The sequence below is a fragment of the Girardinichthys multiradiatus genome, chromosome Y (assembly GCF_021462225.1).
Source record: "Girardinichthys multiradiatus isolate DD_20200921_A chromosome Y, DD_fGirMul_XY1, whole genome shotgun sequence".
Lineage (NCBI taxonomy): Eukaryota > Metazoa > Chordata > Actinopteri > Cyprinodontiformes > Goodeidae > Girardinichthys > Girardinichthys multiradiatus.
The window spans coordinates 41,278,085-41,304,384 of NC_061818.1; the positions used below are offsets into that span (position 1 = coordinate 41,278,085).

Genomic DNA, 26,300 nt, shown 5'->3' on the forward strand with positions numbered 1-26,300 from the left:
TTTAATTCGAGGCCTTTAAATTATCTTTAAATTATTTTCTTCTGATAAATATTAATTTGAGCTCATTTGTTTTGTTTTGTTTATTTTTACCAACTGAACTTAAACATTTCTGTCTTTCTAGATGTTGGAAAAAATTTAAGCTAGATTTTTTTCTGACAAATTTCTGAAAACATTTTTTTTATTTAGTTTATTTCAGATTTTCATTTGATATTTTTTATACTATATATGAATTTTTTTTTTTGCCAACGTGAACTTAGTTTCTCTTCACAGTTCACTCACAAGACCATTTTAAGTTTTATGCTCTCTATTAATCTCTTTGGGCTCCGTGTTTTAGGGACGGACTTGGACTAGACCGGGAAAGTGAAAAGCAATAAAAACATGGCACACATGTAGTGAAATCATCTAAAAGTCTGCGTGTAACTGGGTTTTCCTGGGGACGCCCCACGCTTTAATACTGGCTCAAAACCAACAAGTAAAAGTAGATCATCGCAGCCCCGCCCACAGCTGGAGACCCCGCCCTGAGACCTCACAGGGAATGCTGGGAAAGGTAGTCCTCTTGAAAAACATTTAAATTCTTATAGCTCTATCACAGTAACATTGCGCTCATTTTCCACCTAGTGGTCAAAATAGGCAATAACATCTTAACATAAATATTCCACCTGCAGCAGTAGTAATAAGGATGGCCTCAGTTTGTCTGCATCTAGTACAAATTGGCTTAAGTCACGTGACAAAATAATCATTATTACTCTAACACAGTCTTAAAGTTAGTGCTTCTATGTACAACGCTAAGTAGAACGCAGGTCAAAGTGTTGGACAGTGACACCTGCCACACCTGCACAGGTGTCACAGCTCTATAAATAGGTAGTGTGCACGTTTATTATCTGTACACCGTTTCCATGCACTGAGTCTGTAACATACGAACATCTCATCTACAGATGCAGACAAACGTGTTCGTTCCGCTGAGCTGGCGGTGCTGCGTCGAACCCCCCCCCCACCACACACACACACACACACACACACACACACACACAGCATCTGATTGGAGGACAGTTCTGCAGGATTTTCTTGTTTGTTGGTTCCTCAGTCAGATGTTACGGAGAAAGGCTGGAAACATGCTGCCCTGAAACAGCTTCATATTAGTGTTTACAGCAGTGAGTTCTGAAACTGGTTCTGAATGAGTTAGATCAACAAAACTCTGGTTTAAACGGGTTAATCTGGCCTGAATGGTGGTGATTTAATCCAGAGGATACATTTTCCTTGCTGAACTGCACTGAGAGGAGCTAAGATCTGTGTTTTCTGTCAGTTAAAGACAGAATCTCAGCAGAATAACTGCAGCTGATCTGAAGCAAAAGAAAACGGACTGATCTGCTAATCTGGACAAAAAGTGGAAACCTTAATGTGAGATTTAAAAAGTGGTGTAAAAGAGGCCCAATTCTCAATGACTGGAGCAATTAGAAATGAGTGTCAGGACCATTAGTGTAAAAACCAGCATGTAGTGGAGCTGGGTCGTCTGCAGAAATAACTGCAGCTGTCGGTTCCACTGCTACTACGAAACTTTCATCACAGAAACAGCAGGTGGCGCCAATGTCCTATTTTATGTTTTTGCATCTGATCCGTTTCCGTCAGACTTTCTACAATCCTGGGAATAAAACAAAGTCCAGCTGCTGGGACTCTGTGAACATCTGAAGGTTGCTGGAAGGAGAACATTTCTCCAAGAGCCTAAAAGCTGCAGCTGCTTCCATAGGGATCATTAAAAATGTTCTGACTGAAGACCAGAAACGAGGAAATCTGCAGACTGGAACTGGATGACCGATCTGAGCAGGATTGTTCTGGGTCAACCCAAACTAAAGACGGCAGTGTTGTAAAGACACGGCTGCCCCCTGCTGGAGGCAGGAAACATTGCTTGTATTTACAAAGGTTTTAAAGTGGAAGCTCCACATCTGATGCTCAGTCCAACACAAACTGAAACCTGAAGCTCAAACCAAGTCCAACCTTCATCTCTGTGCAATTCAACGGGTCAGAACCAACAGGTGGATTAATTGGGAACCTCCATGGAGGAGACGCCACTGATCCACTTGTTGGTTCTGCAACACGACTCGTTCAGGTTCCTGATGATGCCACGACTTCTGTGCACCTCTGGGATTTTGCTCCGAAGAGACTCAAAGGACCGAATCTGTCCTTTGGTTCTGATGAAAGGTCATCTACGCTTTTCCATCCGATTAATTGAGGTCGAGTTGAAGAAGGTCTCCCCTCCCTGAGAGGTAGTCGTCATCCTGCCTCTGGTGTTGGCTCAAGCAGCCTGGACCATCTCAGAGCAGCTAGGATCTCCATGATGCTTCTCAGAGCTCCACGTGAAGAGCTGTTAGATCTCTGTGGTGTTCCTCAGAGCCCTGTGGGTTTTCGTGGTGGCAAGGAGCTTATTGTCTTCTTTAGAGCAGGTTGGATCTCTGTGGTGTTCCTCACAGTTCAGGGGTATTTTCTCGCATCAGTTTGGACCTCCTTGGACCACTCTGAAAGAACTGGGTTATTCCTTGGAGCAGCTCAGAGGTCACTGGTGTTCCTCAGCACACCTTGGAGCTCTATGGTGTTCCTCAGAGCTCCATGGTATTCTGTGGACCGTCTTTAAGTCCCATGGTGCTTCTCAGAACTCCATAGTCTTCTTCAGAGTAGCTTGGAGCTCCATGGTGTTCCTCACAGCTCTTTGATGGTCCCCTGGTTAGTTTTCATCGGAGAAGCAGGATGAAGCTTGACGATCAGATAAGAGGAGAACTGGGATGGTTTCAGGAGAAGGAGAGGTTTGATCCGTTGGAGATGTGGGAGGTGACAGATGTGCTCCTGCTGAGCCCACCGTCGCTCCCGCCGCTCCCCGCCGGGCCTCCAGAGGCTGTCCTCCTCAGTGGCTGGGGGCTGTTCCTGAGGGCCATGCCAGGGCCCCTGACGCTCAGGCCCCCGACCCCGTATCCGCCTTGTGAGGATGAGGAGGAGGATGCAGAGGATGCAGGAGAGGAGCAGGAGAAGGAGATGGGAGGAGGCGGTGCAGGAGGCAGGACGGCCAGGGACTGGGAAGAGGAATGGTAGGAGAGCTGCTGGAGGCCTCGGGAATGATGGGAGTAGTGACCCCCTCCTCCTCCTCCTCCTCCTCCTCCTCCTCCTCCTCCTGCTCCTCCAGGCCACTCCCGGGCCCGCTCGCGCTCCCTGGTGTCTCGGTCGTCACGGTACAGCTGCGGCGTGCTCTGGTGGTGCTGGTAAAGCTGCTGCTGCTGTTGATGATGATGATGATGATGATGGTGGTGGGATGAAGACGAGGAGGGGGCGTGGCCACGGCCGCTCTTACTTAGCTCGCTGTCCCTGATGAGGCCGTGGGCCGAGGCCATCGACTCGGTCCGACTGAAGCTACCACCGTGGTTCTGACTGCGCCAGGACGGGGTGGCCAGCGAGTTCTGCACGCTGTGGCTCCAGTGGCTGCCTGAGCGCGGGACGGGACGGGAAGGCCAGCCGCCGGAGCCCGAGGACGGGCTGGGTGTCGGGTAGCCCTGGTTGAAGGCTTCGGCTGAGATTCCGGTCAGCGCCATGTTGCTGAAGCCCAGTCGCATGCTCTCCGAGTCGAAGGCCTCGATCTCATGGGCCTGACGCTCCAACAGGGTCCGGATGCGCTCGGAGCGCTCGTTTTGCAGAGAAATCATCTCTTCCTCGATCTGATGGAGACAAAACATGCAGCGTTAGTGATCAACTGGGATCTGTACCTGAAACCGCGTTCTTCCCAGTTTCAGCTGGGTCGGGTTGAAGGGACGGTATCGGGCCGTACCCTCTGCTCCAGCAGCGCTCGGCGGATCGACACCCTCTGCTCCAGCTCCTTCACCTCCCGCTCGTGCTGGCTGTCCGTGTGGATCTTGATCTTGCTCTGGTAGGCGTTGAGCAGCTCCAGCTCCTGCTGCAGCTGCATCCGGAGCCCCTGGTGTTCCGCCTCCTGCGTCTCATCCAGCCGGAGCTGCAGGAACAAACATGTCATCAAGATTTTTACTGGGCTTACTGGGAAAGGCTGGCAGTATTCTGACTGTATCCCAGTGGGTCCTTGCCTTGCTCACAGCCTGCGTGGACAGCATGTCGTTGACGGAGTGGTCGTACTGCTCGGCCAGGATGGCCAGCTTCCTGGTCTGCTCGTCTTTGAGCCGTTTCAGCACCACTTTGTGTTCAGACTTGGGAGTGGTCTCCAGCAGGTGGTTCCTCAGAGCTTTGTACTGCCGAGTCTGGATCTTGCAGGTCTCCTGGAACTGCCTTTTTATCTGCCCCTCTTTGGACTGAAACAACCAGACAGACATTATTGTCTCCTACCTTCATCAGATGGGATGAAGTTGAGGAGAATTTGGATTCATTCCCTCACAGCTGAATGAGAAACCAGACAACTTTTCCAGGATACCTTGAGGCTCTTGGGCTGCTGCCGGACCTCCACGGTGTGTTTCTGTCGGAGCTCTTCTTCACGCCGCTTGTTGTACTCCATCTGGTTGGTGAGCTCAGTCTGGTGCTGTGTCCGGATCAGCTCGGCTCGAGTTCTCTGGACCGTGCTGAGCTGCCGGAACTCCAGCTCCTGGGTGGACTCGTGGTGTCGGAGCAGCATGGCACATTCCAGGTCCTTCTGGATCTGCTTCTTGTTCAGCTCCTGACAGACAGAGACAACAAGAAGGTTACCGTTGAGGTTTTGGACAACGGGGAATGTTTTGGGATCCGTTTGGGAAGGAGCCGGTACCTCTCGGAGCAGGTCCTGCTCCAGGTTGTGTCGGGCCAGCAGCATCTTCCTCTTGTACTGACGACACTGCAGGTCGTAGTACTGCCTCTGCCTCCGCAGCAGGTTGGCCTCCTCCTCCGCCATCATCTGCTGCATGCACTCCTTCTGATGGATCAACCACTCCTGCTTCTCTCTCTTGGGGGTCGACTGGTTCTCGCTGAGTTCCTGTTCCAAGCATAGGAAGGAGGAACATCTCAGATGCTGGTTCAGAACAACGATGAGAGAACTGTGCTCCAGATCCGTGTCAGCCCGTACCTCTTTAAGCAGCTCCTTGCGGTGACGATACTGACGCTTCTGGGAGTCCAGTAAACAGTTGAGCTCCTTCTTCTGCTGGCCCAGGATCTGTTGCTGGAACTTCTTCTCCTCTGCCAGAGCTGCTTTAATCTGCGGAACACATAGAGAAGAAACATCTCATACAACAGCATGAACCCAGAAACAGAAAGGTGGCTGGTGTGGAGCTGAATGATGACCTCTTTCTCCAGGATGGCCTGGTTCTTCCGGGCCAGCTTGTCCAACTCTGCAGAGAAGTTGGTCCTCTGGCTCTCCAGCTCCTTGTCCAGCTTCAGCTGATGCTCGTCCATCTCTGCCTTCAGCTTGTTCTCCAGGCCCATTAGCTGTTTCTGGTGCAGCTGCCTCATCCGTTTGTAGCCGGACATCTGATCCCGGAGCGCCGAGCCCTGCTCGTGTTCCTGGATCTGACGGGTCACCTAGAAGAGGTCAGCAGGTTGATTCAGAGGAAGAAACCCGACAGAACAACTCGTCACCGTACGATGGAAATAGAACTTCTTGCTTCAATCATCCCATCAGAATCCACGGTACCGAGATCCAAGACAAGGTTCAGCAGCTTTTTACTGAACTGGAAACAACAACGTATGTTCCTCATTCATATACAAACCGGGCTGCAGAACCATAGTTCTGGATTGTTCCAGCAGCTTCTCCAACATGTCGGACCTTCTTAATATTCTCCATAGATCTGGTAAAGGTCCATTCCACAGCGTTCTGTCACCTGGACCGACATGGACCTGGTCCTGTGTAACTCGGATCAGTCAAGTCTGACCCGGAATGTCCCGTCTTTGAGCTCCAATTTATTTAAGCCTTAAAAATATATATATTTGGCATCTAAACCCGACCCGGTTAGAAAACCACAGGACCGGTTCTTGATCCTGATCTTAGTTTATTTCTACAGAACTGTTCAGATAAAATCCCAGCATGCATCACAAAGACAAAATAAACAAAACCAACTAAATGGTCCAAATAATTCAGAACAAAACAAAAATCCCATCACAGCAGGTTTGGATTTAAACGGGTCCAGACCCCGAAGACCACAGAGAAACAGGGGAAGCTCGGCCCACTCCAGTACGCCTTCATATTGACGTGTTACAGAACCAAACCTGGCCCACTTCTCTTTGGGGACCAGTCTGGATTGGTTGTGGTTTAATCCTAGAATCTTAAACGGGTCCACTCGGACAGACGAGTCCGAGTGGACCCTGATTCAATCAGAGCAGGTCATCAGGAAACGGCAGCAGAATCACTGCACCTGTTTCTGATCCTTCACTCCAGAACCAACATCATCAGGAACAGAACCTTTGACCTCAGCTGTGCTCCGTTCTGCTAGAACTTACCAAAGAGGCGGTGCGGATGGTGGCGAAGTGGTCCCGGTTACGGTAGAAGGCTCGACGGCGCCCGGCGGAGGGGGCCTGGGGCTGATCCATCTCTGGCTGATACGGATCGTCGTAGATGTTGTCCTGACCCTGCAGAGGATGGAGAAGGTTAGATTGTCACAGATCCCACACAGAACTGAGCCCAGGGTTGGTTCTGACCGGGTCCCTATACAGAACTGGGACCAGGACTCTTAGTGAACTGGTGCTCCAGCTTACTGTGGGGCGGTGGATGATGGAGCTGTTGGACGTCACCGTGTTCTCCCCCTCCTGCATGATGGCCATCTCACTGCTGCTGTCATCAGAACCGTCGGCCAGGCTGTTGACCGAGCTGCTCTGGGAACTGGCCGAGATGGACATACTGGGTACGGACTGGGAGCTCTCCATGCTGTTAACGGTACCGGTCTGCAGCAGGTACTGCTCCACCTCCTGACAAACACACATCATGTTTAATGATCTCAGAAGGTTTTTATTTCCTTCACAGATCAAGCTTCATTTCCAGGTTCCTCGGTTCCTGCGGCATCTAAAAGCAGAGCAGCTTCATGTCACAGTGAGAAGGGTCTTCATTATCATATCTACATACATCTACACTCAGTTCCATTCATGTCCAAATGATTCACAGCTACACAAACTGAACCAAGAAGCAGCTGAGCTCTAAAGAACAACTCTGGAAGACCTTTAGGAAACCCGAAGAACCTGAAGAGCTAAAAGAAAAAAGAAAGTTCAGGATGGTTCCTCCTGACAGGTCAGAAGATAACACCTGGCCTAAGGTCTCATTCTCAAACCGTCGACCTTCAGGCTGTGGTCCCACAGATAACTCAGAGGTCCACCATCACACGCTACAGCTGGCCGACTAACATCTGAAACATGGAACTGTCTGCAGCCCTAACCTGAACGTTTGCCATCATCTTCCTGGAAAGCTGTGAAAATGTTTCTACCGGTCTAGATGTTTCCAGCTCCTGGCTTTTTTGGTGCCCTAGACATGTGGACAGATGTGTCTCCAGACAGCTTTCAAGATGCAAACTATAAACCATAATGGGCCCGGCCCGACATGGAGCAAAAGGACATTTCATTTGGACCTTCACAGAGCAAATACAGTCCAACAACCATCCAGCAGGTGAGCTCACATGAAGATGTTCTAACATCAGCTCACAGCTGGTTCCAGTGGAAAACACTCTGATTCAAAGCCTCCAGATGTTCAGCAGGAGAACCTGCCTGCTAACGTTATGGAGCTCAACTGAAGGTTAGAGCTTGGTGTTCACTCTGAACAGAAAAACCAACAGTCAAATCATCTCACCATTGCTTCACCTACTCCGTTTGGATCAGCTGATTGTGGTTCATGGGTCAGGAGGTCCAGTTTACAGTACAGAACTGATTGATGCTGGTGGAAGGTCCATCAGAACGAGGAGTTTTTCTTTGAAATGTAGCATGTGGTCAACACACGCCGGTCAGAGCTGCACATCATCACTTATTTATTTCACCTTCATATTTGTTTGGTTTATTTTTGACATTATTTTGGGAAGCAGCGGCACCCTTCCAGCAGATGGCGCCCTAGGTGACTGAAACCATCAGATCTGAAATGAATCCTGTTGCTGAACTGAACCCATGAGTGCGTTCTTCACTGCAGAGCTTCTAGATTTATCTCCAAGCATCTCTGAGCAACTTCTCTGATCTCTGAAGAGTTCCAAAAATCCATTCATCAGATTTCTTCTGCTTATCTGAGGTTAAGTTGCAGAGCCAGAAGCTCCAAGAAGGAACTCAGACATCCCTCTGTCCAGGGACGGACTGGGAAGAGTTCCTGACCAACTGGCCCACCTTCAGCTGCAGGGTGAAGTTTTAATGAAACATAAAGGCCTATAAGTATATATACGGACACAGTTAAAGAGCCAACGGGATGATTTTATCCTCCGCTGGCCAAAATGATAATAAATGTGTACATATTTAGTCTATAAGATAAACGATAACCAAGCCACAAAGTTTCTTGACTTTTAACGAAATAATTTCTAACTGGAAGAAGATCAGAAAGCTGCTGTATCGGAACATCTACACTGATCACTATGAGTAACCTCTTTCTGCTCCACCATCTTTGATCTTCTCACTTTGCAGCATCTTTAGGACAAAATAATGTCCTCAACAAAAGTACAGTTACTTGGATAAACTTTTACTTTTTACACCAGTAAAGTAACCAGTGTAAAAAAGTACCTCATTGAAATGTTACTTGAAGTAAAAGTTACTTCTAGAAGCAGAAGAAAGTTCCCCTCATGCATTTCATGAAGGAAAAGTGGAGATATCGGTCTAAAACATTTATAACATTTATAAATAAAACCGCAGCACAAAAATAAAACATGTCAACATCTGATATTATGAATATTTAGGAGGTGTTATAGTAAACATCATTTTCTTCTGTCAGCTGTTGGGTTTTGGATTCTCTGCAGCTGATCATCTCCTCCATCTCAGCATCCTTCACTACATCTATGAAGCTTCTCTATGGTTCTGCTCTTGTCCAGAACCAGGCGGTTCTGATTTCCATTCCATCCTTTGTCCAACATCATAATAGTTTTTAATACGTGACTCCAAACTAAGTTCCTGATCCTGTTTTCAGCTTTAGTCAGTAATTCTAACCACAAGTAGCAGAAAACACTGATATTATTGACATTCATTGTAAAAATCTAATTTAGCGTGTTTCCATGGTCACAGTGTTGAACATAAACCAGATACTGTCCACTTATATGATGAACTGCCTCCATGCTGGGATCTGATTACAAACCCTAATCTTACTAATCTCATTTTTATTGGTACTCAGTAATAGACGGGACTTAAAATATAACTGAGTAAAAAGTTGAGCTTTTCTAAACTACTTTAAAAAGTGTAAATTACAGACAGATCGTACTTAATTAAAGTAACGCAACTAAATGTAATTCGTTACTTTCCACCCCGCTGGCTTGAGTTCATCTAGTCCAAGTCAGAAATGTTTTAATTTGTTGCTGCTCACGGTGAGCCGGTTCTGTGGCGCTCCTTCATGTTTCCAGGTCCACTCTGCAGCCGCGAGCTGAGCTGATCTTCTGACTGGAGGGAGGGGAGATAGAGGAGGCATCGTGGTGTGCTGGCCGAATGAAGCTGACCCCCCACCCTCATGAAACATTCAGGCCGATCAGCTGAGCACTTAGTGCTGCTCTGGTTTCTGAGATATTACCTTTAATTTCAGACAATCACATGACTTCATCTGAATTATGGCTGAGGTCTTTAGCAGACACCAACACCACCGTCTGTGGCCATGGCTGCAGCCAGGGTTGCCAGATCTGACAGTTTCCAGCCCAAACACGTTAGATCCGTCCACCTCAATGAAACCCAGCCCTCTTCAACCTAAAGAATCTTTCATATGGGTGGGGGGTGAGCTCCACTCAGCTGAGCGTCCTGCGTGCCTACGGGGCCGAGCGCGACAGCAGCTCTACGTCCTGAACCCACGAACCCACTGGTGGTCCTGGAAGCCAGTCCACCCCCCATGCCTCTGTCCAACAAAAAGGTGTTCTGAACTTAAAATGTCATTGTATAAGAATTACTGTTTATGAATGGACTTTATAATAATCAAAATGAAAACGTCATATTTATATCTGAAATGATTATTTTATGTTTTTAAATTAATAAACCGCAGCCTGGGTTAATGGAGTCTTCTTCAACGGCAACAGATTTTCATCCTATCAGAAATCATGCAGCTCTGTTGCTAGGCAGACACAGGACAGCCTCAGCTTGGTGATTGGTACATCTCTCTGGAATTTTAGAGGTGTTGGAAATTCAACCAATCATATCATTTCTGAAAGTGGGTGGATCTTCCACCCACCAATCAGAGTGCTCCAAGCTGAGGCTGAATAGATAGGGTCTAACAGCAGCCCAGAGGTGTTGGCTGCATCGGGACTAATGTTACATTTGAACACAAAGCTGCACGATATAAATAAACCGAGCAAAGAAGTGAATTTGGGATGGAGAAAACGGGCTTTTCTACGCAGTACTGCTGCATGATGATGGGCTGATGAACTGTAAATGTTGGTTCTGAGGAGATCTCAGCCGGTAAAACATTTATTTGAACCGATTTAAAAAGTTTATTCACGTCAGCCCGGTAGATCCAGAGCAGCCTGAGAGGAACCAGCTGAGAGTCTGAAGGAGACAGAAACGGGTCGGATCGGTTTTAGTGGACATAATGACGGGACATCCTGATCATCAGTTTCATTTGGTGCCAAACTGAGTAATTTTGCTGCTGTGCCACTTTTCCTCTGTCCCCTGCACCGTTGTCTTGGTTATTATGTAATGTGCTTCTAGAACCTACTGGGTTCCTGGTAAGTTCACGTAAACACGTACCGTGACGCTGGGAAGACGGGTACTGTGGTGCTGAAGTGACTGGGTAAAACGTTTAAAGCCCTATAAGACCTGGTTTCACCACAGAAGAAGATCCAGAGCTTCAGCTAGCTGCTCAGCTTCTTCTTCATCACAGTAAATAAAACGTGCATCACAGCAGATGCAGCTCTGATCCAACTATGCTTCAATGGACTTTTTACTTTTACTTACCTCTTCATCCTCGCCTCCCTCGGACACGGGACCATTCTGCTGCGTTTCCTGAAAGAGGATCTTCTTCATCTTGCGGTACTGCAGGTTGTCCAGTTCCCTTACGGCATCCTTGGTCCGAGCGATCAGATCCATGATTACCGTCAGTGGACGCTCGCGGCACAGGAAACGATGCTGCAGGAGGAGACAACAGATGAAGCAAGGAAACGTGCTTCACAAAGGGGACCGGACGAGAGCGCTCACATTTAGCAGGACGTCCGACGTGGGCCGGTCCTGGGGGATCTTCTGCAGACACGAGTCAACGAAGCTGCGGAAGGAATCAGACCTGCAGGAAGGAAACAAGATGATTTAAGAGCCGTTGCTCTCCAGTGCTAAAGGCAGACTGAAGATAAGGAGAGATGTTCCCTCACCAGTGGTTGGACTGCAGGATGGGGCTTTCATTCTGAGCGATCTGATATAAGGCACTCATAGCGTTCATGTTGAACAGCGGCGGCTTCCTCTCAGCTGTGGAGACAACAAAGCATCTTTAAACACCACTGACCTTCTCATTCAGTCATGAAGCACTAGGTGATGGATTTAGCAGGTCATACCGAGCTCTATGCAGGTGATTCCCAGCGACCAGACGTCCACCTTCCCATCGTACTGACCTTCATCCATGGCTAAAATCACCTCAGGAGCCATCCTGCAACACAGCACACAGCAGGACAATGACATCTCTGATGGACTTCAAACGTTACCGTCAAACAGCCGCTTTGGGCACAATAAAAAAAAAACATTAGTGTTTGGGATGAAGGCCAGATGAGTCGGCATCAGCTGATCTCCTGCAGAAACAGAAACAGCAGCCGCAGCTCAACGCTCACCAGTACGGTGTTCCTACAAAGGAGTTGGCCGGAGACACGATGGAGGCAGAGCCGAAGTCGCCCAGTTTCACCTGACCTGGCTCCGTCAGCAGGATGTTCCCCGCCTTTACGTCTCTGCAGCAGATAATCAACATCAACAATCAGCTGGGACTCATTTAGACGCCGTCCACCTGAGACAACCTGGACAACAGACCCCAGCAGCTACACACTTATTTTATGTGAGGCCATTCTGGAGAAAGCCTGGAACCAAAGTTAATAGACCAGAAGCGAGCTGTAAACCCAGTTAGCTTAGCATAACAGGAAATGGTTTCTCCATTGGTAGCCCTGCTAGCTGTGACTGCTGGGTACACGTGTGGCAGGCCGAGGTTCTGACCCAAACATTTCCTAGAGGAAACCTTCTCTGCCATGTTGTTTGTATGTACGAACTTGGCAATAAAGCTGATTCTGATGTCACCAAAACTACTTGAATCCTAGCAGGTTTGGACCTCAGGATTGGCTGTGGCTCAATGAGAAAAGTGGTTGTTTTGCAATCCAAGGGTTGTGGGCTTGATTCTAGCTTCTTCCTGCCATGATGTGCCCTGGGCAAGGCACTTCACCTGAAATTGCCCACTGATCTGTGTATCGGTGTATGAATGTGTGAGCGTTAGTGAGTGCGTCTGGATGAGTGGAAAGGTGCTATAGAAGTTCAGTCCATTTACCGTTTAAACCTGGTTGAGAACAGAAAGCAACCTGAGCCCAGAAAAGACAACGCAGCAGCAACGAGATCCAATAACAACAATCAGAACATGAAATAAAATAATTCTGTATAAAAATAATATTATATTATGTGCTAAAATTGGGTCAACAGCTCCAGAAGACGACACTTTCCTGCTGTGTTGGTGAAGCTAGAAGGTAGCATCAGTCACAGGTTTAACCTCATCAAACTACAGCATTTCTGGGAAGTTTCCTTCCTGTCTTACAGCGAACGTGAGAAGACAAGCAGTCCTGTTCTGCACCAGATGAACTATTGGACCTGGATGTTGCAGGCGGTCCAACCTCTTCTGTTTCTAATGTAAGCAGCTAATTAGAGTGTACAGAATGAAACACGCCCTGCATCGAGACTGTTTGTCATGTTTTAACAAGCAGAGAGCAAACTGAGCTTCACTTGTTGAGAGAGAAAGAGAAACTCAGCTGCAGACAGTGTTTACGGTGATCTGCTTCAGTCCAACAGACGCAGTCAGTAAAACACAGCGGACCGGTTCTAGGGCAGCGACCCTGACGATAACTGACAGTAACATGGCTGAGCTCTGCTGCCCAGGTGGATAAATGTCCTGCAGCTAGCAGTGTAGCTGCAGCATTCAGACATCAGTCCTGATGAACGGCTGCTTCCAAGTCATCAATTCTTTCCTCCAAATTATCAGAAAGACTCGTCTCCTTAAACTAAGACTCAATTTTATAGAAATGATTGATTTAAAAGACATTTACTGCAAATCTAATAGTCATTACAGCTCCAGCTTGACTAAAGCCTTTTTATTTGCTTGAATATTCATCATGTTGTGAATGTCAGAGACTGAGGCTCAGTTCCACTGCAGAGGAGAAACTATCTGTTAAACTGCTGAAAATGAAATGGTTTCTATGCTGGGTGCTTATAACTACTGCATGAGTTATTTATGAGTTGGTCTTAATTAGGAATTCATGTCTTAACATTATAAACACAGCTTTATAGGAGGTCAGCTGGACCTGAACTCATGCAGCCTCAGCATGAATCACATGCAGGCCCAGATGCTGGTCAGAAATCCTGTCCGCAGTTTAGTGTCGGATCATCAGAACACGCATCCAGCCGTGCTTCTGTGTTTCTAATGGCAGCTGAATGGCGAACCAGCAGGAACATTAATGGGTCCGGGGCTCCGACTGTCAGCACCTGGCAACAATGGAGAAGATCCTCCTCTGGTGGTCAACCTTCCATCCTTCTCACAGAAGGTTTTCTGAGGCACCTGATGGGTTTGTCCTTCCATAGCTCGAGTCTCTGATCATCTGATGATGAACCACCCCGGATACAGGATGTTCTGCCTCTGTCCAAGCGAAGCCTTCATCTGGGCCAAGCTACCAACCTCACACCCGTCCATCACAAAGCAGTCTGCTGTGAGGGTTTGCCATCGGGTCGGGTCCAGAGTTCAGGTGCAGCTCAGCTACTAAACCAAGCTACATCTGGTAGGTTCTTAGTGTCTGCAGATGAATCCCTGATGCTTTAGTTTGGGACATTTCCGCCTCCATTTTACAATCACTGGATTTGATCATCATCAACAGTTCTGACCCGACACACAAGTGATGAAGTAACGAACCAGAACCCCAGATCTTACCTGTGAATCATGTTGTGAGAGTGTAGATATGCTAAGCCCTGCAGAGCACCATGGGTGATAGCAGCTATTTCCACCTCCTGGAGGGGCTTCTTGTGAACTGGAAAAAATGAAACCCAGACAGAAATGAAACCCAGACAGAGAAGCGGATGTGAAAATGGTCAGCGTGCAAAGCAGAACTAACCTTCGAGGAGATCCGAGGCCGAGCCGAGGCAGTACTCCATCACCAGCTGAGAGACGGATCATGCAGAAACAGTTAGCTGATGCTGATCTGTGTGGAATCGGACCTTTAGAGATGTCCGACAGTACCTACCCATGCTGTGTGTTCTTTCAGGTAACAGCCCAGATACTCGATAGTGTTGGGGTGGCGAAGTTTCTGCAGGAACTTCACTTCTTTAATGATGTCCTGCCATTTCTGCACATCACAACATGGTTTGGTTTATCAACTGAGCTGCAGCTTTATCATGTTTACATCATATCAACACAGAACAACAGAAGACTGTGAGGGCGGTCATGTCATGGTTTGTGGAGTAACGTCCGCCACCATGAGCGGCTCGCTGCAAGGATCCGTGAGGAATAACCTCATGGGTTGGACAGTGTTACCTCATTGGTCTGTTTGCCGCTGTACGACATCTTCTTAATGGCCACCACCTCATTATTGCGCACGTCTCGGGCCTGCATGACACAAAAGCAAAGAGTTCATCAGAAAAAAGAGAGGCTGATGAAACGTCAGCAGTTTCCCGTCTGAGCTCACTAACACCTCCATGTTGTCCAGGAGAACCAGACACTGACCTGCTGCACAGGAGATCATTAGAGACCAGGCCATGGCTTCGTTTCATATCATGAAGGAGGAGAAGAACCTGCAGCAGGAGTCAGTGATCTTCACCACATCCTTGAGGAACATTAACAAGTCAAAGATGTTTCTCCACCCAGTTAGCAGCTAACTATCACTCAGTTTGGCCCTTTCAACAGTGGAGTCTTCATCCCTTACTTGACGAGACCCTTCTGGTAATCTGAACACAAGCAGCAGATTTAAACAGGGAAGGATCCGACCAAAGAACATGTTTATAGGATGAATCTATCCGGGAAAACCCGGACTTTACATTCTGACATATTAACCTTTAGTGGGGATGGTTCTGAGACGCTGCATCACTGATCATTTCCCATCATGCCTCCTGTTTTCCATGTATACACACTGGTGTTAAATCCAGATTAAAATCTTATTTAAAAATTCATCACGGAGGCTCCTGAATCAGCTCCTTTAATCCCAGCAGCACCGTGTCAGAAGTGAGCTTAGAGCTGAAAGCCAACAGTGACCCGGTTAGTTGTTTCAGTAAATCCTGATTTCCAGCCCAACCTTTAAACCGTTCAGCGTGTCGTTAAGGCTCACAGAGGAAAGAAAACGTCCTGAATCCTTCCCATGCTGCAGAATATGGATCGATTTTAAGGACCAGACAGAAATTAACAAAGAAAACTACATTTGCTTCATGTTTTTCAATGTAGACAAAAGATGAAGTTCAGATGATGCTGCTCACCAACCTTGAACAACGTCGCTTCAACACAAGAGAACGTGGCCTGTGGCCTGACTCACTAAACTGATGTTTCTGCAGTTAAATAACAGGAAATGTGCACCAACCCTCCTCACTGGAAGGATGCAGTCCTGTCATGCAGCCTGAGGACAACGATGGAAACGTAGAGCCGAGTGTTTCTCTGCAGCTCAGCTCTGATGGGCTTTAAAGATGCTCTGAAACTCAGACATTCAGCAGCAGAACAGTGTGGAGGTGTTTGTCTACCACTCAGCCTTAGAACCGGGTTACAGGTGACGGGACACACACACTTCCCACTGATTTCTAATGAGATGAACACATTTTAACATTCACACTTTCTTCAAAGAAGGTTTGTTTTGTGAAAACCAACAGAGATGAACAAAGATTACAGCTCAGACTCTGTAGAAAATAACCTAAATGTTCTGATCCATGTGAACACAAACCAGGAACAGGAACACATGCAGCCTCCAGTACCTTCCTATTTGTTCTGTGAAGCTGGGCCCACATGTACAGAACATCCAACTAGGTTTCAGCCAGCTGAGCTTACGTCCACAGCAAACCAGACAGAACTTCTGAGCTGAATTCAGGATAAATCTAAACTCCAGGAACTCAAACCACCTTTTATGAATTGGCTTAATTGACTCTGTTGTACTTTGACTAGGACCACATTTGATTGAATGCACTTGAAGACCTGCTTGTGTTCATGTGGTTCTATTGATCTATGAATCTATGAATCTATTGATCTATGAATCTATTGATCTATGAATCTATGAATATATTGATCTATGAATCTATTGATCTATGAATCTATTGATTTATTGATCTATGAATCTATGAATCTATGAATATATTGATCTATGAATCTATGAATCTATGAATCTATTGATCTATGAATCTATTGATCTATTGATCTATGAATCTATGAATCTATGAATATATTGATCTATGAATCTATGAATCTATGAATCTATTGATCTATGAATCTATTGATTTATTGATCTATGAATCTATTGATCTATGAATCTATGAATCTATTGATCTATGAATCTATGAATCTATTGATCTATGAATCTATTGATCTATTGATCTATGAATCTATGAATCTATTGATCTATGAATCTATGAATCTATGAATCTATTGATCTATGAATCTATGAATCTATGAATCTATTGATCTATGAATCTATTGATCTATGAATCTATTGATCTATGAATCTATTGATCTATGAATCTATTGATCTATGAATCTATGAATCTATTGATCTATGAATCTATTGATCTATGAATCTATTGATCTATGTATCTATGAATCTATTGATCTATGAATCTATTGATCTATGAATCTATTGATCTATGAATCTATTGATCTATGAATCTATTGATCTATGAATCTATGAATCTATTGATCTATGAATCTATTGATCTATGAATCTATTGATCTATGTATCTATGAATCTATTGATCTATGAATCTATTGATCTATGAATCTATTGATCTATGAATCTATTGATCTATGAATCTATTGATCTATTGATCTATGAATCTATTGATCTATGAATCTATTGATCTATGAATCTATTGATCTATGAATCTATGAATCTATTGATCTATGAATCTATTGATCTATGAATCTATTGATCTATGAATCTATGAATCTATTGATCTATGAATCTATGAATCTATTGATCTATGAATCTATTGATCTATGAATCTATTGATCTATGTATCTATGAATCTATTGATCTATGAATCTATTGATCTATGAATCTATTGATCTATGAATCTATTGATCTATGAATCTATGAATCTATTGATCTATGAATCTATGAATCTATTGATCTATGAATCTATTGATCTATGAATCTATTGATCTATGTATCTATGAATCTATTGATCTATGAATCTATTGATCTATGAATCTATTGATCTATGAATCTATTGATCTATGAATCTATGAATCTATTGATCTATGAATCTATTGATCTATGAATCTATGGATCTATGAATCTATTGATCTATGGATCTATTGATCTATTGATCTATGAATCTATTGATCTATGAATCTATTGATCTATGAATCTATTGATCTATGTATCTATGAATCTATTGATCTATGAATCTATTGATCTATGAATCTATTGATCTATGAATCTATGAATCTATTGATCTATGAATCTATTGATCTATGAATCTATGAATCTATTGATCTATGAATCTATTGATCTATGAATCTATTGATCTATGAATCTATGAATCTATTGATCTATGTATCTATTGATCTATGAATCTATTGATCTATGAATCTATTGATCTATGAATCTATGAATCTATTGATCTATGAATCTATTGATCTATGGATCTATTGATCTATGAATCTATTGATCTATGAATCTATGAATCTATTGATCTATGAATCTATGAATCTATTGATCTATGAATCTATTGATCTATGTATCTATTGATCTATGAATTTATTAATCTATTGATCTATGAATCTATGAATCTATTGATCTATGAATCTATTGATCTATGAATCTATTGATCTATGAATCTATGAATCTATTGATCTATGAATCTATTGATCTATTGATCTATGAATCTATGAATCTATTGATCTATGAATCTATTGATCTATGAATCTATTGATCTATGAATCTATTGATCTATGGATCTATTGATCTATGAATCTATTGATCTATGAATCTATGAATCTATTGATCTATGAATCTATGAATCTATTGATCTATGAATCTATTGATCTATGAATCTATTGATCTATGAATCTATGAATCTATTGATCTATGAATCTATTGATCTATGAATTTATGAATCTATTGATCTATGAATCTATGAATCTATTGATCTATTGATCTATGAATCTATTGATCTATGAATCTATTGATCTATGAATCTATGAATATATTGATCTATGAATCTATTGATCTATGTATCTATGAATCTATTGATCTATGAATCTATGAATCTATTGATCTATGAATCTATTGATCTATTGATCTATGAATCTATTGATCTATGAATCTATTGATCTATTGATCTATGAATCTATTGATCTATGAATCTATTGATCTATGAATCTATGAATCTATTGATCTATGAATCTATGAATCTATTGATCTATGAATCTATTGATCTATGAATCTATTGATCTATTGATCTATGAATCTATGATCTATGAATCTATTGATCTATGAATCTATTGATCTATGAATCTATTGATCTATGAATCTATGAATCTATTGATCTATGAATCTATGAATATATTGATCTATGAATCTATTGATCTATGAATCTATTGATCTATTGATCTATGAATCTATTGATCTATGAATCTATTGATCTATGAATCTATTGATCTATGAATCTATGAATCTATTGATCTATGAATCTATTGATCTATGAATCTATTGATCTATGGATCTATTGATCTATGAATCTATTGATCTATTGATCTATGAATCTATTGATCTATGAATCTATTGATCTATTGATCTATGAATCTATTGATCTATGAATCTATTGATCTATGAATCTAATAGATCAATAGATCTATGAATCTATTGATCTATGAATCTATTGATCTATTGATCTATGAATCTATTGATCTATGAATCTATTGATCTATTGATCTATGAATCTATTGATCTATTGATCTATGAATCTATTGATCTATGAATCTATTGATCTATGTATCTATGAATCTATTGATCTATGAATCTATGAATCTATTGATCTATGAATCTATGAATCTATTGATCTATAAATCTATTGATCTATGGATCTATTGATCTATGAATCTATGAATCTATTGATCTATGAATCTATTGATCTATGAATCTATTGATCTATGAATCTATTGATCTATGAATCTATTGATCTATTGATCTATGGATCTATTGATCTATGAATCTATTGATCTATTGATCTATGAATCTATTGATCTATGAATCTATTGATCTATGAATCTATTGATCTATGAATCTATTGATCTATGAATCTAAGAGATCAATAGATCAATAGATCTATGAATCTATTGATCTATGAATCTATTGATCTATGAATCTATTGATCTATGAATCTATTGATCTATGACTCTATTGATCTATTGATCTATGAATCTATTGATCTATGAATCTATGAATCTATTGATCTATGAATATATTGATCTATGAATCTATTGATCTATGGATCTATGGATCTATTGATCTATGGATCTATTGATCTATGAATCTATTGATCTATGAATCTATTTATCTATTAATCAATTGATCTATTAATCTATTGATCTATTAATCTATTGATCTATGAATCTATTGATCTATGAATCTATTGATCTATTGATCTATGAATTTATTGATCTATTGATCTATGAATCTATTGATCTATGAATCTATGAATCTATTGATCTATTAATCTATTGATCTATGAATCTATGAATCTATTGATCTATGAATCTATGAATCTATTGATCTATGAATCTATTGATCTATTGATATATGGATCTATTGATCTATGAATCTATTGATCTATGAATCTATTGATCTATGAATCTATTGATCTATGAATCTATTGATCTATGAATCTATTGATCTATTAATCTATTGATCTATTGATCTATGAATCTATTGATCAATGAATCTATTGATCTATGAATCTATTGATCTATTGATCTATGAATCTATTGATCTATGAATCTATGGATCTATGAATCTATGAATCTATGGATCTATGAATCTATGATCTATGAATCTATGATCTATGAATCTATGGATCTATGAATCTATTGATCTATTGATCTATGAATCTATTGATCTATGAATCTATTGATCTATGAATCTATTGATCTATGAATCTATAGATCTATGAATCTATGATCTATGAATCTATTGATCTATGTATCTATGAATCTATTGATCTATGAATCTATTGATCTATGAATCTATTGATCTATGAATCTATTGATCTATGAATCTATTGACCTATGAATCTATTGATCTATGAATCTATTGATCTATTGATCTATGAATCTATTGATCTATGAATCTATTGATCTATTAATCTATGAATCTATTGATCTATGAATCTATTGATCTATTGATCTATGAATCTATTGATCTATTGATCTATGAATCTATGAATCTATTGATCTATGAATCTATTGATCTATGTATCTATGAATCTATTGATCTATGAATCTATTGATCTATGAATCTATTGATCTATGAATCTATGAATCTATTGATCTATGAATCTATTGATCTATGAATCTATTGATCTATGAATCTATGAATCTATTGATCTATGAATCTATGAATCTATTGATCTATGAATCTATTGATCTATGAATCTATGTATCTATGAATCTATTGATCTATGAATCTATTGATCTATGAATCTATTGATCTATGAATCTATGAATCTATTGATCTATGAATCTATTGATCTATGAATCTATTGATCTATGAATCTATTGATCTATGAATCTATGAATCTATTGATCTATGAATCTATGAATCTATTGATCTATGAATCTATTGATCTATGAATCTATTGATCTATGTATCTATGAATCTATTGATCTATGAATCTATTGATCTATGAATCTATTGATCTATGAATCTATTGATCTATGAATCTATGAATCTATTGATCTATGAATCTATTGATCTATGAATCTATGGATCTATGAATCTATTGATCTATGGATCTATTGATCTATGAATCTATTGATCTATGAATCTATTGATCTATGTATCTATGAATCTATTGATCTATGAATCTATTGATCTATGAATCTATTGATCTATGAATCTATTGATCTATGAATCTATGAATCTATTGATCTATGAATCTATTGATCTATGAATCTATTGATCTATGAATCTATTGATCTATGTATCTATTGATCTATGAATCTATTGATCTATGAATCTATTGATCTATGAATCTATGAATCTATTGATCTATGAATCTATTGATCTATGGATCTATTGATCTATGAATCTATTGATCTATGAATCTATGAATCTATTGATCTATGAATCTATGAATCTATTGATCTATGAATCTATTGATCTATGTATCTATTGATCTATGAATTTATGAATCTATTGATCTATGAATCTATGAATCTATTGATCTATGAATCTATTGATCTATGAATCTATTGATCTATGAATCTATGAATCTATTGATCTATGAATCTATTGATCTATGAATCTATTGATCTATGAATCTATTGATCTATGAATCTATGAATCTATTGATCTATGAATCTATGAATCTATTGATCTATGAATCTATTGATCTATTGATCTATGAATCTATGAATCTATTGATCTATGAATCTATTGATCTATGAATCTATTGATCTATGAATCTATGAATCTATTGATCTATGGATCTATTGATCTATGAATCTATTGATCTATGAATCTATGAATCTATTGATCTATGAATCTATGAATCTATTGATCTATGAATCTATTGATCTATGAATCTATTGATCTATGAATCTATGAATCTTGATCTATGAATCTATTGATCTATGAATTTATGAATCTATTGATCTATGAATCTATTGATCTATTGATCTATGAATCTATTGATCTATGAATCTATTGATCTATGAATCTATGAATATATTGATCTATGAATCTATTGATCTATGTATCTATGAATCTATTGATCTATGAATCTATGAATCTATTGATCTATGAATCTATTGATCTATGAATCTATTGATCTATGAATCTATTGATCTATTGATCTATGAATCTATTGATCTATGAATCTATTGATCTATGAATCTATGAATCTATTGATCTATGAATCTATGAATCTATTGATCTATGAATCTATTGATCTATGAATCTATTGATCTATTGATCTATGAATCTATTGATCTATGAATCTATTGATCTATGAATCTATTGATCTATGAATCTATTGATCTATGAATCTATGAATCTATTGATCTATGAATCTATGAATATATTGATCTATGAATCTATTGATCTATGAATCTATGAATCTATTGATCTATGAATCTATTGATCTATGAATCTATTGATCTATGAATCTATTGATCTATGAATCTATTGATCTATGGATCTATTGATCTATGAATCTATTGATCTATTGATCTATGAATCTATTGATCTATGAATCTATTGATCTATTGATCTATGAATCTATTGATCTATGAATCTATTGATCTATGAATCTAATAGATCAATAGATCTATGAATCTATTGATCTATGAATCTATTGATCTATTGATCTATGAATCTATTGATCTATGAATCTATTGATCTATTGATCTATGAATCTATTGATCTATTGATCTATGAATCTATTGATCTATGAATCTATTGATCTATGTATCTATGAATCTATTGATCTATGAATCTATGAATCTATTGATCTATGAATCTATGAATCTATTGATCTATAAATCTATTGATCTATGGATCTATTGATCTATGAATCTATGAATCTATTGATCTATGAATCTATTGATCTATGAATCTATTGATCTATGAATCTATTGATCTATTGATCTATGGATCTATTGATCTATGAATCTATTGATCTATTGATCTATGAATCTATTGATCTATGAATCTATTGATCTATGAATCTATGAATCTATTGATCTATGAATCTAAGAGATCAATAGATCAATAGATCTATGAATCTATTGATCTATGAATCTATTGATCTATGAATCTATGAATCTATGAATCTATTGATCTATGAATCTATGAATCTATTGATCTATGAATATATTGATCTATGAATCTATTGATCTATTGATCTATGAATCTATTGATCTATGAATCTATTGATCTATGAATATATTGATCTATGAATCTATGAATCTATTGATTTATGAATCTATTGATCTATGAATCTATTGATCTATTGATCTATGAATCTATTGATCTATTGATCTATTAATCTATTGATCTATGAATCTATTGATCTATGAATCTATTGATCTATGAATCTATGGATCTATGGATCTATTGATCTATGAATCTATGGATCTATTGATCTATGAATCTATTGATCTATGGATCTATGGATCTATTGATCTATGGATCTATTGATCTATGAATCTATTGATCTATGAATCTATTTATCTATTAATCAATTGATCTATTAATCTATTGATCTATTAATCTATTGATCTATGAATCTATTGATCTATTGATCTATGAATCTATTGATCTATTGATCTATGAATCTATTGATCTATGAATCTATGAATCTATTGATCTATTAATCTATTGATCTATGAATCTATGAATCTATTGATCTATGAATCTATTGATCTATTGATATATGGATCTATTGATCTATGAATCTATTGATCTATGAATCTATTGATCTATGAATCTATTGATCTATGAATCTATTGATCTATTGATCTATGAATCTATTGATCTATGAATCTATTGATCTATTAATCTATTGATCTATTGATCTATGAATCTATTGATCAATGAATCTATTGATCTATGAATCTATTGATCTATGAATCTATTGATCTATGAATCTATGGATCTATGAATCTATGAATCTATGGATCTATGAATCTATGATCTATGAATCTATGAATCTATTAATCTATTGATCTATTGATCTATGAATCTATTGATCTATGAATCTATTGATCTATGAATCTATTGATCTATGAATCTATTGATCTATTGATCTATGGATCTATTGATCTATGAATCTATGGATCTATTGATCTATGAATCTATTGATCTATGGATCTATGGATCTATTGATCTATGGATCTATTGATCTATGAATCTATTGATCTATGAATCTATTTATCTATTAATCAATTGATCTATTAATCTATTGATCTATTAATCTATTGATCTATGAATCTATTGATCTATGAATCTATTGATCAATTGATCTATGAATCTATTGATCTATTGATCTATGAATCTATTGATCTATGAATCTATGAATCTATTGATCTATGAATCTATGAATCTATTGATCTATGAATCTATTGATCTATTGATATATGGATCTATTGATCTATTAATCTATTGATCTATGAATCTATTGATCTATGAATCTATTGATCTATGAATCTATTGATCTATTGATCTATGAATCTATTGATCTATGAATCTATTGATCTATGAATCTATTGATCTATGAATCTATTGATCTATGAATCTATTGATCTATTGATCTATGAATCTATTGATCTATGAATCTATTGATCTATTGATCTATTGATCTATGAATCTATTGATCAATGAATCTATTGATCTATGAATCTATTGATCTATTGATCTATGAATCTATTGATCTATGAATCTATGGATCTATGAATCTATGGATCTATGAATCTATGATCTATGAATCTATGATCTATGAATCTATGGATCTATGAATCTATTGATCTATTGATCTATGAATCTATTGATCTATGAATCTATTGATCTATGAATCTATAGATCTATGAATCTATAGATCTATGAATCTATTGATCTATTAATTTATTGATCTATGTATCTATGAATCTATTGATCTATGAATCTATTGATCTATGAATCTATTGATCTATGAATCTATTGATCTATGAATCTATTGACCTATGAATCTATTGATCTATGAATCTATTGATCTATTGATCTATGAATCTATTGATCTATGAATCTATTGATCTATTGATCTATGAATCTATTGATCTATGAATCTATTGATCTATTGATCTATGAATCTATTGATCTATGAATCTATGAATCTATTGATCTATGAATCTATTGATCTATGAATCTATTGATCTATGAATCTATGATCTATGAATCTATTGATCTATGAATCTATTGATCTATGAATCTATTGATCTATTGATCTATGAATCTATTGATCTATGAATCTATTGATCTATTGATCTATGAATCTATTGATCAATGAATCTATTGATCTATGAATCTATTGATCTATGAATCTATTGATCTATGAATCTATGGATCTATGAATCTATGAATCTATGGATCTATGAATCTATGATCTATGAATCTATGATCTATGAATCTATGGATCTATGAATCTATTGATCTATTGATCTATGAATCTATTGATCTATGAATCTATTGATCTATGAATCTATTGATCTATGAATCTATAGATCTATGAATCTATTGATCTATGAATCTATTGATCTATGTATCTATGAATCTATTGATCTATGAATCTATTGATCTATGAATCTATTGATCTATGAATCTATTGACCTATGAATCTATTGATCTATGAATCTATTGATCTATTGATCTATGAATCTATTGATCTATGAATCTATTGATCTATGAATCTATGGATCTATTGATCTATTGATCTATGAATCTATTGATCTATGAATCTATTGATCTATGAATCTATTGATCTATGAATCTATTGATCTATGAATCTATTGATCTATTGATCTATGAATCTATTGATCTATTGATCTATGAATCTATTGATCTATTGATCTATGAATCTATTGATCTATGAAT

General features: G+C 39.1%; 1 protein-coding gene across 2 annotated transcripts in view; it reads right to left on the reverse strand.

The window, feature by feature from the left end:
- Positions 1 to 393: 393 nt before the first annotated feature.
- The window catches only part of LOC124863905 (serine/threonine-protein kinase TAO2-like), a 33,321-nt gene continuing 7,414 nt past the window's right edge, over positions 394 to 26,300 (reverse strand). The window contains exons 2-20 of one of the 2 annotated variants that reach the window (XM_047358461.1): positions 14,987 to 15,086; positions 14,798 to 14,869; positions 14,508 to 14,609; positions 14,379 to 14,424; positions 14,198 to 14,294; positions 11,859 to 11,972; positions 11,589 to 11,680; positions 11,409 to 11,502; positions 11,242 to 11,323; positions 11,002 to 11,172; positions 6,661 to 6,870; positions 6,406 to 6,534; positions 5,254 to 5,490; positions 5,039 to 5,167; positions 4,745 to 4,948; positions 4,418 to 4,657; positions 4,077 to 4,298; positions 3,806 to 3,988; positions 394 to 3,695 (exon numbers count right to left, since the gene is read on the reverse strand). In XM_047358461.1, coding sequence (XP_047214417.1) covers positions 2,781 to 3,695; positions 3,806 to 3,988; positions 4,077 to 4,298; positions 4,418 to 4,657; positions 4,745 to 4,948; positions 5,039 to 5,167; positions 5,254 to 5,490; positions 6,406 to 6,534; positions 6,661 to 6,870; positions 11,002 to 11,172; positions 11,242 to 11,323; positions 11,409 to 11,502; positions 11,589 to 11,680; positions 11,859 to 11,972; positions 14,198 to 14,294; positions 14,379 to 14,424; positions 14,508 to 14,609; positions 14,798 to 14,827 — 3,297 coding nt within the window. In that variant the 5' untranslated portion in view covers positions 14,828 to 14,869; positions 14,987 to 15,086 and the 3' untranslated portion in view covers positions 394 to 2,780. The remainder of the gene's footprint in view (positions 3,696 to 3,805; positions 3,989 to 4,076; positions 4,299 to 4,417; positions 4,658 to 4,744; positions 4,949 to 5,038; positions 5,168 to 5,253; positions 5,491 to 6,405; positions 6,535 to 6,660; positions 6,871 to 11,001; positions 11,173 to 11,241; positions 11,324 to 11,408; positions 11,503 to 11,588; positions 11,681 to 11,858; positions 11,973 to 14,197; positions 14,295 to 14,378; positions 14,425 to 14,507; positions 14,610 to 14,797; positions 14,870 to 14,986; positions 15,087 to 26,300) is intronic. The other variant, XM_047358460.1, reaches the window with a different exon arrangement.